This window comes from Triturus cristatus, chromosome 1_2 (assembly GCF_964204655.1).
Source record: "Triturus cristatus chromosome 1_2, aTriCri1.1, whole genome shotgun sequence".
In the NCBI taxonomy this organism is placed as follows: domain Eukaryota; kingdom Metazoa; phylum Chordata; class Amphibia; order Caudata; family Salamandridae; genus Triturus; species Triturus cristatus.
The window spans coordinates 1,173,631,393-1,173,646,106 of record NC_140580.1 but is presented as its reverse complement, the minus strand read 5'-3'; the positions used below and the strand labels follow the sequence as shown (position 1 = coordinate 1,173,646,106).

General features: G+C 47.2%; 1 protein-coding gene across 1 annotated transcript in view; it reads left to right on the top strand.

Moving 5' to 3' along the window:
* Window positions 1-12,989, top strand: part of DOLPP1 (dolichyldiphosphatase 1) — a 95,203-nt gene extending 82,214 nt beyond the window's left edge. Inside the window, exon 8 of the mRNA XM_085614015.1 lies at window positions 12,420-12,989. Within this exon, the coding sequence (XP_085470141.1) occupies window positions 12,420-12,456 (37 nt within the window). The 3' untranslated portion in view covers window positions 12,457-12,989. The remainder of the gene's footprint in view (window positions 1-12,419) is intronic.
* The last annotated feature ends 1,725 nt before the right edge of the window (window positions 12,990-14,714 follow it).

Here is a 14,714-nt window from a genome sequence, read left to right as displayed (position 1 = left end):
GTACGCCAGCCTAAGGCGAGCCCGTCTGTGTCTGGACCAGGCCCAGGGCCAGAGACCCTGATCCCCTTTCAGAAGAACACAAGATGCAACGTCAATTTTAAAGTGAGGCCATGCGCGCTTTACACCCGCCTGACCACCACACTTGTATAAAAATGTGTATCCCTGAAATATCGTCTTTAAGAAGAAACGCAGTGTGTGCATTGTAAGAGAGCAATTCCAATATTACCATCCATGATAAAATGACATCACTAAGCCCTCTGAGTCTCTTATGACCCCCATTTAGCTTCAGCTTGCCCTTATTAATGCAAGGTCACTTGTGAAACAGAAATATGAAATAGCCGAATTTATTAAAGACTCTGAACTAGATGCACTCTTTGTAACAGAAACCTGGGGCGGGGATGCAACCGATCCCTATTTTACGTTAGCAGTACCTCAAGGTTTTGAAAGCTTTAGACTGGATAGACCATCAAAAAGAGGCGGAGGACTTGCTTTAATCCACCGGAGTGAGCTAAGTACACATTGCTCAGAGATCCCCACCACGGATTGTGAGGCCTTTCTTTTTAAACAAACACTTCTTAAGCAAGAGACTTTTAAAGGAATATTAATCTGTCAACCACCGCGTCCTAAAAATACATTATTGACCAGCTTTCACTCACTGTTATCCAATTATTTCACCATACTTGGAGGTGTCAATTTTCCTTTAGAATCAGCGACAGATAAAGATACATTAAATCTCCTTGAAATTACATCTGATATAGGCCTTAAACAATTGATACATGACCCTACACATCTAGCTGGTCATACGTTGGATGGACTTTTTTCCAATCATCATGCCATTTCCAACCTTACAACACTTCCATTAGTCTGGTCCGACCATCGTGCAGTACTTTTTTAATGATAAATTAGCCCCATCCTGTCAGATTACTACTTCACCAGATACTAAAGTCTTGATCCTGCAGTATTAACACGTCAGCTGACAGTCAACCCGACTTGGGTATGGAAGCTAACTCCTCAGCCATAAACTCTACCGCATGGCTTGAATCCAATTTTGCAAAACAAGCTCCCACTATCTTTGTAAACAAATAGAGGGGTACCCTCGGCCCCATTGTTTTCCAAGGCTTTAAGACTGGAAAAACAAGCATGCAGGAGGCAAGAGAGGAATTGGCGTAAACATAATCACGAATCCGAAAAACATCGCTATAAAGCTGTCCTTGCAAACTATAAAAAGATGCTCATTAATGAATAAAGCCATTATTACATCCAACTAATTGAAAAAGCTGGCAACTCTAGTAAAGAATTGTTTCAGGTTGTAACGAAACTCACCTCAGTTACAAAAAACAATTCTATCTGCAACCAAGAATTTTGCAACATGCTTGCCAGGACGTTTAAAAATAAGGTTGACCAAATCTTGGACCTTTTCGACAAAACTAAAGTTAATACAGACTTAAAAGACCAGGAAGGAACTGATGACATGTTGCTCACTGAATTCACTCGAACCTCTCCAAATCAAGTAGCCACGCTTCTTTTAGCTGTCAAGTCTGGCTCCCCTGAAGACCCTTTACCCCCTAAGCTTTTACAGCTTGCAAATCAGTTCATTACCCCCCATCTATCATCAGTGTTGAATCAAATGTTTTTGCAACAATCATTTCCTATTATTTAGGAACAAGCCTGTATCCTTCCTCTTATTAAAAAGCCAAACCTTGACATTAGCGATCCTGCTAATTATCGCCCCATTTCAAGACTTCCGCTGCCAACTAAAATTGTAGCAAAGATAATCCATGCAGAACTATCTAATTTTATTTCTGCGAATCAGCTTTTAGACCCCAGTCAGTTAGGGTTTAGGGCAAATCCTAGCACTGATAACGCATTGATAAATACTACTGAAGAAATACGAATGACATTAGACGGTAGAGGGTCAGCTGCACTTATTTTACTGAACCTGCCCGTGGCGTTTGACACGGTGCACTATGGTCTATTGATCCACCGTCTGAATGCTATAGAAATTAAAGGAAAAACTCTTACTTTGCTAACATCCTTTTCTATCAGGGAGATCCCAAACTGTGAATCTGAGTCAGTTTAAATCCTCATCATTTACTTTACCTTGTGGGCTCCCTCAGGGCACTTCATTGAGCCCGACGCTTTTAAATATATGTCTGTCCCTTTGATTAATACTTTCAACCTGAATCCAACATCCTATGCTGACACCCAATTGGTGATCTCAGCTGTGGATAATGACGCCGACTATTCTCTAAGATTACACAATTGTATGATCGCCCTGAGCAGCTGGATGAGCAAATGCTGCTTAAAACTGAACTCAAGCAAAACAGAGGTTCTCTTATTCGGGAACCTCTCTCCAACATGGTCTCCTGCCTGGTGACTAGACAGCCTAGGCCCACCCCTATTCCAGTGATTAAAGCCAAAAGTCTCGACTTTATCATGGATGAGAAGCTCAGATATGAGGCCCAGGTGTCTAAGGTAGTGTCCTCCCCTTTCTATACAATTCCCAACCTTTATTCTAAAATGGATTATTGTAACGTCTCATACATGAATCTCCAGGTTTAGATTACTTGGGAAGCTTCAGGGGGTACAGAATGCAGCCCCCAGATTGATCCTGGATGTTCCCAAATATCAGCCTATATCGGCAGGCATTCAGGATCTTCATTGGCTCCCGGTGCGACAGCGGATTAAAATTAAGGCACTCTGTGTTGCTCATAAGGCCCTGCACAGAGAAGGACCAAGATTTCTATGGCAGGCTTTTAGCTGGTACACTCCTAGTAGAACTCTTTGATCTGCCAAGTCTAGATTGGTTACCACCGTAAGAGTTAGAAAAGCGAGTTAGGGAGGAAGGAGTTTCATTAGCAGTTCAGCCAGGCTGTGGAACTCTCTTCCGTTACATCTTAGGACTACCTACCCTTCTTTCCTTTAGAAAGGAACTCAATACTTGGCTGTTTAGAAATTAGCTATACCTCAGCATAGTATGTTCATGTTCCTGAAACCGCAAAGACACCCACGGGTATACACGCGCTATACAAGTTTCAATGACATAACCTAACATAGACATCTAGCCGCAGACTCCTTACCTTTTGAATTTCCCAGGCATCAGACTGGATCCAGCAGATCTTTCTTCGAGCAATACCCTTGCGTGCCATTAGGTTGCATCGGTCAGCTCTGCGTGACGTTGTTGGTGTCGTCTCTGCTGTTGTGGCGTCTGCGTCACCTACATAGGTGCCACCCCAGCACGCTGACGTCTGTTCTTTTCTTTCTGCACCAGCCAGCGCAGATCAGTCTAGAGACTCTCGGTGTTTGACAGGCATTTTTCTACATATTGTCAAACGTTTTTTGGTGTGTAGGTTTTTTCACCATGTCCAAGAAGACTTCTTCGAACCATGCGGTGCCTGCCACAGCGCCATGTCTGTGACGGATTCACACTTGGTTAACCGTCTTTGGTGCCTAGACCATGACTGCAAGGCATGCTCCGCCTGCCGGGCCATGGCTCTGAAAGCTTTGAGGGAGCGGACCCTAAAGCTGCTTGCGGGGCTGTGCTTGGCACCGTGTCGTTCGCCCCAGAGGTCTTGTTCATGGTCCCGGTCGCAAGGAAGGTTCGGCCACTGCTCCAGGAGCCCCAAGTCTTCGTCCTCCCACTCAAAGTCTTAGGTAAGAAGCATTAATAAAAGAAGTCGCAGCATCCTTCGGCCTCTCCCCGTCCGCTGGTCGACGCAACAGAGGGGTTCTAAGCCTCGTTCTTCAGAACCTGCGCCTGGGTTGGCTCTACTCTTTCCAGCTTTTCTGGGAGCTGGAGCCACCCCCTCCCCGCTCATGGAGTTTTATAATGCCATGCACCTCATATGTGTGTGACCTAACCCTACCGGATTGCCTTCAGGCCCGTAGGCTGAGAGGACTCAATCGGGTTCCGCGCCAGAGGCTCCAGTGGTACCCTTGTGAACTTCCCCCGGTGTCAGTCCCGACGCCAAGACGCAGCACCAGCCACACTTCTTTTCTCGATGATCCGGAGCCAGATAGGCTGCTACCGGCGCCGATAGAACTCTTGGGATCTGTATAGTTTCCTCAGTCCTATTCTGAAGGGCTAGGAATAAAGGAAGATTGGAAGGGTGGCTGTACACTTTACAAGACCAGCCTTACCACGACATGGACTGGTGTGAGGAACTGGGCGAGGCCACTGGACTGGGTACCTCTCCAGATTCTGACCTGCTTTCTCCTCCTAACCTGGCTACAGAGGAGGGAACATCCTACTCTGTGGTTTTGTGGAAGGTGCTGAGGTCCTGGGCCTTGAGCTCCCTTCTGTGGCAGTCAAGACTAAACTCTTGACAGAGGTCCTGCAGCCTGGTGGCTCCTCATCGGAACTCTTGCTGCCTTTCGACGAGGCTTTAACTGCTGTCCTACTGGGCACCTGGTCCAAGCCCAGCACAGGGGCTCCTGTGAATAGGACAATTGCCCGCCATTGGGTGACCCATCTTTTCTCGCCAAACACCCTAACCCTGGGAGTTTGGTGGTCCAAGCCTCTACATCCCAAGGCGCATTCCCTTCCGCACCCTCGGATATGGAATCCAAGAGGCTTGATAGTTGGGGGTAAGAAAAATGTTTCCTCCTCCAGCCTTGCTTTGCGGTCACTGAACACCGTGTGCTTATCGGGCCATTATTCCCACACTTTGTGGGAAACGGCTGCACAAGTACTGCCACAGGTTCTGGAGGAGGCTCGGGCCATCCGCTCCCAATTGGTGTCAGACTGGTGAGATGCAGCAAAGTTCGCCAACCATTGTGGGCTGGACATGACCGACTCACTGGGCAGAGCAATTTCAATGACAGTGGCTGTTAGACACCCGCTTGGTTGAGGACTTCTGGCTTTTCGGGACGTATCCGGGCATCTCTCATGGACATGCCCTTTGATGGCACCCATCTCTTCAGAGACCAGGCAGACATGGCACTGGAGTGCTTTAAGGAGTCTCGGTCTACGGTCAGATCCTTGGGCCTCAGTGGCCACTCGTCCCCAGTCTACCTTTCATCCCTTTCGTGGCTATGGACGGGGCTTTCAGCTGCGCCAGCCATATCCCAGCCACAAGACTGCAAGTCCAACAACCTCTGCGCGGCCATGGGTCGTTTCGGCCCCGTGGGTCAGGCGGCCAGATGTCTGGCCAGTCCAGTGAACACCCCCGCCCCCCCCCCCCGCACCAAGTTGGTGGCAGTTCACACATCACCTATAGCAGAACATAACATCGGAAAGGTGGGTTCTTCAGGTAGTCCCGAGGGGCTACACCCTCCCCTTCGAGACGAACCCACCTTCATGCCTCCAACTTAAGACCGGCTGTTGAAGGATCACCTGACTTTTCTTCAGGAGGAAGTCATGACTCTCTTGGCCAAGGGAGTCATCGAGAGGGTTCTGGCGCCAGACATAGGCTGTGGTTGCCATTCCTGCTACTTTCTGATCTTGAAAAAAGAAAAGGGCCTGCACCATATTCTAGATCTGCAATCCCTCAAGTACTCCCTCAAAAAGGAAAAATAAAAAATGCTCACTCTAGCTCAGGTCATGTCTGCCCGGGAGACTGCATGGTAGCATTGGACTTTCAGGACACCTATTTTCCCATTCCTGCCGTGCCTGCCCATCGGCGCTACCTGAGATTTACAATAGGCCACAAGCATTTTCAGTTCCCCATGCTCCCCTTTGGCCTTACCAGCACCCCTCGACTGTTCACCAAGTTGGTGGCGGTGGTCACAGCTCATCTGCACACGTTAGGGGTTTCAGCCTTCCCCTATCTCGACGACTGGTTGTTAATGGCAAGATCGCCCCAGGCTGTCATCTCCCACCTCCAGACTACGGTGGACTGTAGGAAAGAGCCCCTTTTTACATGGTTACCCCCCCCCCCCTACATTTTGCCGGATACATGATGGCAACTTGACTAAGTGTGCCCTGGGTCCCTGTCACTCAGACTCCCAGGGCCTTTGTCTCCACAATTGGCACACCTCAGGGTAAGTCCCTTGTAGAAGTTACCCCAGGTACCAAGGGCCTTTTGACCAGAGAGGGCATGTGAGGGCTGCAGTCTGTATTATGCCACCCTCCGAGACCCCTCACCTTAACACCCACACAGTGCCATTGCAGGCTGTGTGTTTTGGTGCAGAGAAAAGTGAAGTCGACATGGCACACATACCTGTGGCATAGGTAAGTCACCCCTCTAGCAGGCCTTACAGCCGTAAAGGCAGGTTGCACCATACAACCGGTCAGGGCATAGCTGCATAAACAATATGCCCCTACAGTGTCTGTGCCATTCACAGACATTGTAAGTGCAGTGAAGCCATTGTGAGTACATGTGCTGGGAGTCTGTCAGCACAAATGTCCAGCATCCTGGTCCAAGCCTGCAGCTTCTTTCAAAAGCCGATGACCTCCTATGGAAAGTATTGGGCACCAACGCTGACTTGCACCCTGCTACCTGGCTACCCCTGTGCCTCTGCTGGTTTAGCTTTGGTGCTGCTTTTTTTCCTCCCGGCCTCCCCCCGTGCTCTCTACAACCCCCGGGGCATTTGCCCTCAGACTGTAGGTACCTGTCTGCAATCCGTGCCTCCTTGAGATACCCCCCGGCTCAATTGGTTAACATTACGCCCAGTGACCTATGCACCCGACCGCACCTGTGCCACTGGTGGTGCAGTACCTTCCTGGTCTTGAACCTTCCCCTGTATTGTCTTAAACCCCCAAAGCCCGGGGAAGTAAGCCAAGTACTTGCCTGCAAACGATTTACCATTGTTTTCCTCCATATGATTGCATTGTAAGTTCAATCTATTACATTGAACTGTATTTGATTGACATCTACAAAAACATTCTTAATACTGTAAAGTACAAAATTGCATTTGCAAAACATTACTGCATTCTTGAAAAGTATTTCTACTTTTACAAACTTTACAACTTACCTGCACTAGGTGATTCTTGGTTCTACTTATAAAATAACAAAGTAACAACTGTTTGTATTACCAGTTGGTCTGGATTCAGCCTTTGAGTGTATGATACTATTTCTTGCCTTAGTGTGTACAGTAAATGCTTAACACTACCCTCTGATAAGCCTAACTGCTCAGCCCGGCTACCGCCAACTTGAGTGTAAGGTATTATCTACTTTAACCTCTACCATACCTTTGAGGACTCCCTGGACTCTGTGCACATTATACCTCTGTTCGAGGCATATGAGCTGCACATTGTACACTTAGCATAGATCGCCATCTGGTGTTGGGCCCGGATGTTTGCAGTTTGTTTTTGTTCTTTGGACAGTCTTTGGAAGTCACGAGTTCGGTGACTCCTCCTTCGGTCCGTACTGCGCATGGGCTTCGGCTCCATCCTCAGATTGTTTTTTTCCGCAGCTCTCCCGCTTAGCCCAGAGCATATGGAGATGGGCAATTCCCCAAAACATCTTTCTCCTGGCGTACAAAACACCGTGGCAGATCTGCTCAGCAGACAAACGCAACAACTACACGAATGGGAACTGCATCCACAAGTTCTTCACCCATTCTTCCAACAGTGGGGGCATCCTCAGATAGACCTCTTCGCCACCCACGAAAACAAAAAATGCCCAAGCTTCGCCGCCAGATACCCACACCCATTGTCCAAGGGCAATGCGATATGGATGAACTGGTCAGGCAGATTTGCATACGCCTTTCCACCTCTCCCGCTAATTCCATTAGTGGTAAGGAAGCTACAGCAGCACTCCCTCACACTCATTCTGGTAGCCCCAACATGGGCCAGGCAGCCGTGGTACACCACACTACTACAGCTATCGGTGGTACCACATCAAAAACTGCACCTGTCCCCATGCCTCCTAACCCAGAACCATGGAGAAATCAGGCACCCGGACCCAGCTCAGCTCAATCTTGCGATCTGGCTCCTGAAATCTTAGAATTTGGATACCTTAACCTTCCCCCTGATTGCATGAACATCATCATGGAAGCCAGACGTCCTACCACTAGAGCATGCTATGCCGCAAAGTGGAAAAGATTTGTAATTTACTGCCGTGACAATACAATCAACCCTTTAGATGCATCCATACAGCACATCATATGCTATCTGCTCCATCTTCACAGGTGTAACCTGGCATATTCATCCATACGCCTACACCTAGCAGCGATCGCTGCTTATCTACAAAACAGACAGCATTTATCACTGTTCAGAGTGCCCGCTATTAAAGCCTTTATGGAAGGCCTTAAACGAGTAATTCCTCCCAGGGCACCACCTTCCCCTGTATGGAATCTAAATGTAGTTCTTACACGGCTAATGGGTCCACCCTTCGAACCAATGCATAAATGTGAGCTACAGTTCCTCACCTGGAAAACAGCTTTCCTCGTAGCTATCACTTCCCTTAGAAGGGTTGGTGAAATACAAGCGTTCACTATACAGGAACCCTTCCTACAAATACATCACAGCAAGGTCATACTTCGTACAAATCCGAAGTTTCTGCCCAAGGTCATTTCCCCCTTCCATCTCAATCAATCGGTGGAATTACCTGTCTTTTTCTCGCAACCTCAATCTGTTGCAGAGAGGACCTTACACACACTCGATGTTAAGAGGGCTTTGCTGTACTACATACAAAGAACGCAACCCTTCAGGAAGACTAAACAATTGTTTGTTTCCTTCTCTCCGCCACATAAAGGCAACCCCATCTCTAAATCAGGGATAGCTAGGTGGATTGTAAAGTGTATACAAATTTGCTATCAAAAGGCAAAAAGAACATTATCTGTTCCACCTAAAGCCCACTCTACTAGAAAGTTAGGGGCTTCTATGGCTTTTCTAGGGAACATACCCTTAGATGACATCTGCAAAGCAGCCACATGGTCAACACCGCACACCTTCACAAAACATTACTGTGTAGATGTGCATTTCAAGCAGCAAGCTAGTGTGGGCCAGGCTGTACTAAAGACACTTTTTCAAACCACTGCAACGGATACCGGTGGTCGCCGCTAAGGTTGGGTACTGCTATATAATCTATGCTAAGTGTACAATCTGCAGCTCATATGCCTCGAACGGAATATGCTACTTACCAGTATGCATCTGTTCTTGGCATGTAGAGCTGCAGAGTTGTACACGCCCTCCCGCCTCCCCGGCTACCTGTATCCGTTCCAGTCCATCTTATTTAGATACAACACACATGGGTTTCTCACTGTTATTACTACGCTCCATCATTTCCCTGTTGGCGAAAAACAATCTGAGGATGGAGCCGAAGCCCATGCGCAGTACGGACCGAAGGAGGAGTCACCGAACTCGTGACTTCCAAAGACTGTCCAAAGAACAAAAACAAACTGCAAACATCCGGGCCCAACACCAGATGGCGATCTATGCTAAGTGTACAACTCTGCAGCTCTACATGCCAAGAACAGATGCATACTGGTAAGTAGCATATTCCTTTTGGTATAGTATATACAGAGCCAGCTTCTGACATTGGTGGATCAGTGGTGGAGAATACGACTTTGCATTTATTTGGTCTACTTAGTTAACACCTGATCACACGACTACAGTCCAAAAATTGCCTTTAGTTCAACTTCTTTTTGAATCGATAAACTTTCTTTCTAAATTTTTTAAAGTCTTGTTAGGGCCTTGGATAAGTCCCTTTAGCACTTTTTAAATAACCTACTGTAGTTAGGGGTAAAAGTATTCTAGACTTTTTTTTTAGGCCTCTGGTAAAAAGACCCCCTCTATTAGTAAAATAATGACTGATCAAAAGAATATTGTTGAGGAGCTCAACCTCACCTCCTACCTCCATCTAGAGATGAAAGAGTAGAGGATGTTCGTGATGGGGAGGACAACCCCCAACCTCCCTAACTAAATAGGTAGAGCAGGGTCCCTGAGCCTCTTACTCCAAGGGTAGTACTCACAGCCCATAGAACCCACACAGGTGTGTCAGGTCCTGGTGATATCACCGATGACAGCCTCAGTGAAGAGGACATCCTTCAAGAAAGGTTGACCAAAAGACTAGACCTAGAGTTCAGACTCCTGGCTCTAGAAAAAGAGAGAGCAGAGATGGGCTTACCTCCCTACAATGGTGGCAGCAACTTAAAACCTCGGGAGAAAGAGTTCTGATGCCCCTAAAATCCCCAAAGGGATTGTCCCCAAATATTAGGAAGGTGATGAACCCACCAAATGGTTCACAGCCTTTGAGAGGGCCTGTGGAATAACACAAGTGAAGAAGTCACACCGGGGAGCCTTACTTTGGGAACTCTTCTCTGGTAACTGCAGAGACCCCTCTGACCCTCACTGGGGCAGAAGCGTAGTCCTATGACCTCATGAAGGGCACCCTGATTGAGGGCTTTCGACTCACAACTGGGGAGTATAGGATTAGATTCGGGGGGGCTCACATAACCACAGGCCAGTACTGGGTTGACTTCATAGACTACTCATTAAAAACCCTAGATGGTTGGTTATCTTGAAGTGATGTGCATGACTATGTTGGGCTTTATAATCTCTTGATGAAAGAACGCATGTTCAGTAACTGCACTAATATAAGGTTGCATCAGTATCTGGTGGACCTAGGTCTAATTTCTCTCCAAGAAATGGGGATTAAGGCAGACCATTGGGTCAAGACTAGGGTTATCAAACCTCCTCAGGGGAAAGGGGGTGATCCCCTAACGATAAAAACCGAGTCTTCTAAAGGTGCCCCAAAAACCTGTTAAGGAGGGTGGTCTGTTCAGGAGGGTGGGCCCCAGAAGTCTTCCCAGCCCACTGGTGGGAATAAAGGGTAAACATGTTGATCCCCTAAAGGCCTGGTGTTGTACCTGTAGGAAAGTTGGACACCAAACTGGAGATTCTGCCTGTTCCAATAAGAATGCCCCTAGTCCACCTCCAGTTAGCACTGGTGTGGCAAATCTCCAGATGGGATCAAAGGTGTGCCCAGAGTAAATCGGGGTCCACACTAAAGCTATTCTAGTTTCTGAAGGAGAGGGAGAGTTGGCCACTTTAGCTGTGTGTCCCCCCTAACTTAAAGAAGTACTCTCAATACCCCTCTTCGTTAATGGGACTAGAATAGAATCCCTGAGGGATACGTTTGCCAGTGTCACTATGTTGAGAGATACACTGGTTTCCCCAGGACAATACCTGACTGAAAAAACCTATCCAGTCGCCAACGCTGACAGTGTCGCAACAGACCATTCCATGGCCATGGGGACATTAGACGTTTGGTACCAAACTTCTCAGCACATTAAACCCACACCAATGACAGTGTTGGATTTAATGTAAAATGCACTGGAAGGGCATCTTAGAGATGCCCCCTGAAAAATGACTAGCCCTGGTGTGGTTCCTGACTGGCTTCCAGCCATCTGCCACCACCAGAAAGGTCTCTGGACCCCTGGGTAGAGAGCCCTCCGCTCTCTGGGTCCTGAAACAAAGCACATCCTGGGCAGAGGTGTCATGCCTTCTCCCCCATGATGGGCAGGGTTCCACAAAGGGGAAGTTTCAAAGGCTTGCTGCCTTGGTTAGCTACCTCCAGCGTCTGCTGCCATCAGCAGTGCGCTCCCACCGGTTCTGACCCCTACTTCGGGTGGGAAAACCTAGGAAGAAAGGGACGCGTGCCTACCTTTGCCAACCCCACCTCTCAGGTGAGGGAGGCGAAGTGAAGCACACATCTCAGTCCCCTTCATCTTGAAGATGAGGAGACTCCCCCAATCAGAACAAGGCATATGCCCCCTTCCTCTGGAGGGTGGCATAAGGGAGGGTGTAGACACCCCAGGGAAGGGACCCATTGATCTCAACTTGCACGCCCCAATTTTTGGGTAAGGGTTGGTATTGGTGGGCATTATGTTTGCTTTGTAGGGGGGAAATTTGTGTTAGCTGTGCATGCAACTATCAGTCATGCCAATCCTTCTCATTGGACACTGGTATCATTTCAGCGAGATGGGATTCCCAGGGAAAATGTCTAGCCACCATGAATGAGGCGCATTTCTTGCCTACAATTGTACTTCATTTTCATGTCATGTTAAGGAGGGTAGAGTAATTCCAGGAATCTTCCATGCTGCTACATCTGCTGTAATTATTCTGCTGCCCCTAGTAGGATGGGGATTCCACGCTGCAGAATTTGACTCACTAGCAACCCCTGCTGGATTTAGACTCTGCATCTTCTCTTTATTAGTTGATGGGCTGCTTGCCTTATCTGGGTTGGTAAGACACACATTGGCTTGATTTGTGTGTGCGTGCATATTAGGGTGTTTGACTAGGTAGGAGGAGTAGGTGCCATCCTGTCTTCGGGGAATGCGGAGTTCATTTGCAAGTAGTTTGGAAGAGTAAATAGAAGAAAGGTTTCACCTTTCTGCGGCTGCCTGGTACCTAAATGGAGGCATGACTGAGAGCCCCACAGTTTACCTAATTTCTTTTTCAGTAGGATTCATCTTGGTTGCCTGTTAGCATGCTGATACTGTATTTTATCACCTGTCTGTTCTTTCTGCAGAAACCGACAGCGCAAACTGGGTACGAAGCTGCAGTGAGAGCTGATGGCGACTGGAGGGGGGGAGCCAGAAGCTAGCATTTCTTGGCGAAAGACCGAACAGTGACTTGTGCAGACCTGGAAGCAGCAGCAAGGGACCTTTTTAACAGGGCAGACCAAAGGAGAAGGGAGTCTCCCAAGTGCCTGGGGCTGTGGCATGCAGGCCAGTGCCGGCTACTCGGTACTGACTGGTGCATGTGGCATGGTGCAGGAGCCAGAAGCGTATCTGCACAATGCCTGCACACTTAACAGATGGCACCCACCCTGCCCTATTGCGGGCTCTGGGTGTCTGAAATAAAGATGAAAAAACTGATCATGGGGGGACACACGTACGCAAATAATGCCTATTTCTGTGAAATCTTTATGGCACGAGAAAACACTTTTTATTTATTTATAATTTTTTTAATGGATCTTTAGTTTTCTGAGGTGTGGGTTAATTGGAGAGAACATTGATTTGGCATTTCATAGACAGATTGTTTTCCTTTTGTCTTAAAGGACAGTTTGGAAGATAAAAATGTTGCACTTTGTAGAAAACCTGAGACTTTTGTTTTACTTTTAAACCTACTTGTTTTAAGTGCGCCTGACTGCATGTGTAAAGCCTGCTTGCGAGATGGATCTGTGCAGACGTTGTTTTTCCCTGTACTTATAGATATTAAGCATCTGAAAACATTCCCAAAAAATTCAGGAATTGTCTTAGAAAACTGTAACATTTCAATACTATGTAAAGCAATGAAAGGAAAGTGTGTTTTGATCAACTAGCTTTACTGAGTGTTTAGAAACAAGGTACAGTGGATATGGACTTGAGTGCTTGGACATATGGAGCCAGCTGTCTCTTCTCTTGCTGTCATTATTCGCTCTTCAAAGGAAGAGGTGGCAGGGTAAGTGTGAAGTTTGAGCGTCATTCCTGGAATAGTGTATGCCTTGGGCAATGATGCACTTTGATGGATGCCTACTTAGCCATCTGTGCATGCCTTCCCCCACACAAATCCTAATGTATTTGTCTTGTAGTATAAAGCACCATACTTGCTGCTACCTTCGGTGCAGGCATGATGTTAGTGTGGTGAATGTGAGCATTTAGATATAAAACTGACTGGGAGTGTATAGAGTCAAGTGGGCAGTCTGGGGTAATTCCTTGTAAGGGAAGATTCAATAAAGTGTTTCTAATATAAGAGAATGGTTGAGCACATCAAATAAGATCTGCTTGGGGAAATCAAGACCATTTTAAGAATCTTAGACACGTTGCAGTAGATAAAACACCATGTATGCCTTATAGTCTGTCTCAAGCCGCTGGCTCTGCACTAGAAATCTAGGGTTTCTCCAGCATTAAATTCAGACTGATTCGGGAAAGAATGATCTCCCCCACTCAGGGGTTCTTGAAGGGCAGCGTGTGCTTCTGCTTTTCTGACTGATCTGTTCCACTATTTTCCCAAACAAAAGTTAATCTGAAGAACTGGAGGGTATTATTAAAAGCATCAACACAAGTGCCCTGTGGATCCATGCCCTTTCTTTCATGCTGAAGGGCCTTCCTTCAGTTACAGGTCTTTCTGAGATCAAAACAACTCATTTATGGTTGGCTGCAAAAAAAGAAAAATCTTGGGTGTCCCTAGTGCTGGAGAAGTCACCTCATGACCCAGACAATTCGGTCAGCTATAGCTTTATTTCAGGGACTCCTTTCCTGGTGAAGATGATGGAAAAGTAGTGACTGCAACTTCTAGCATGGCTCCCTAGGGAAAGAGCCGTCTGGTTTACTTCCGCAGAGGAATACTGAACTTCACGTTGGGGATAGTTTGCTCAAAGCAGTAGACGATGGATCCGCAACACTTAGTGCTTCGTGACCCCTCTGCCGCGTTTGAGACCATCCTCCGCCTGCTCAGCTATTACCAATTCATCGCACAGGTTGCACGAGGTCTTTCTTTATAACGGAGCCTTCCAGGTGGTCCGAGATGGTATAGCTATGAAGGTACAGTTTGGTGTCCGCTGTGGACAGCCTTGGGTTTCCCCTCTATCCCTGTATTATTAAACATGTATATCAACGCGCTGCATGATTTACTGGTGGCACAGGTTTCATATCTTACATGTCATATTTTATATATACGTATTTGTGCGGATGACACACAACTGGTGCTTCCCCTGCGTGGGAAAGGTAAAACAGTCTGGCTAACATTACAGCGATATCTAAACTTGAATGAAGCAGAACTGGCATTGACTGCAGCAAGACTGGACTACTTCTGTTTGGGTTTATTGGCTCCTTGTGATCAG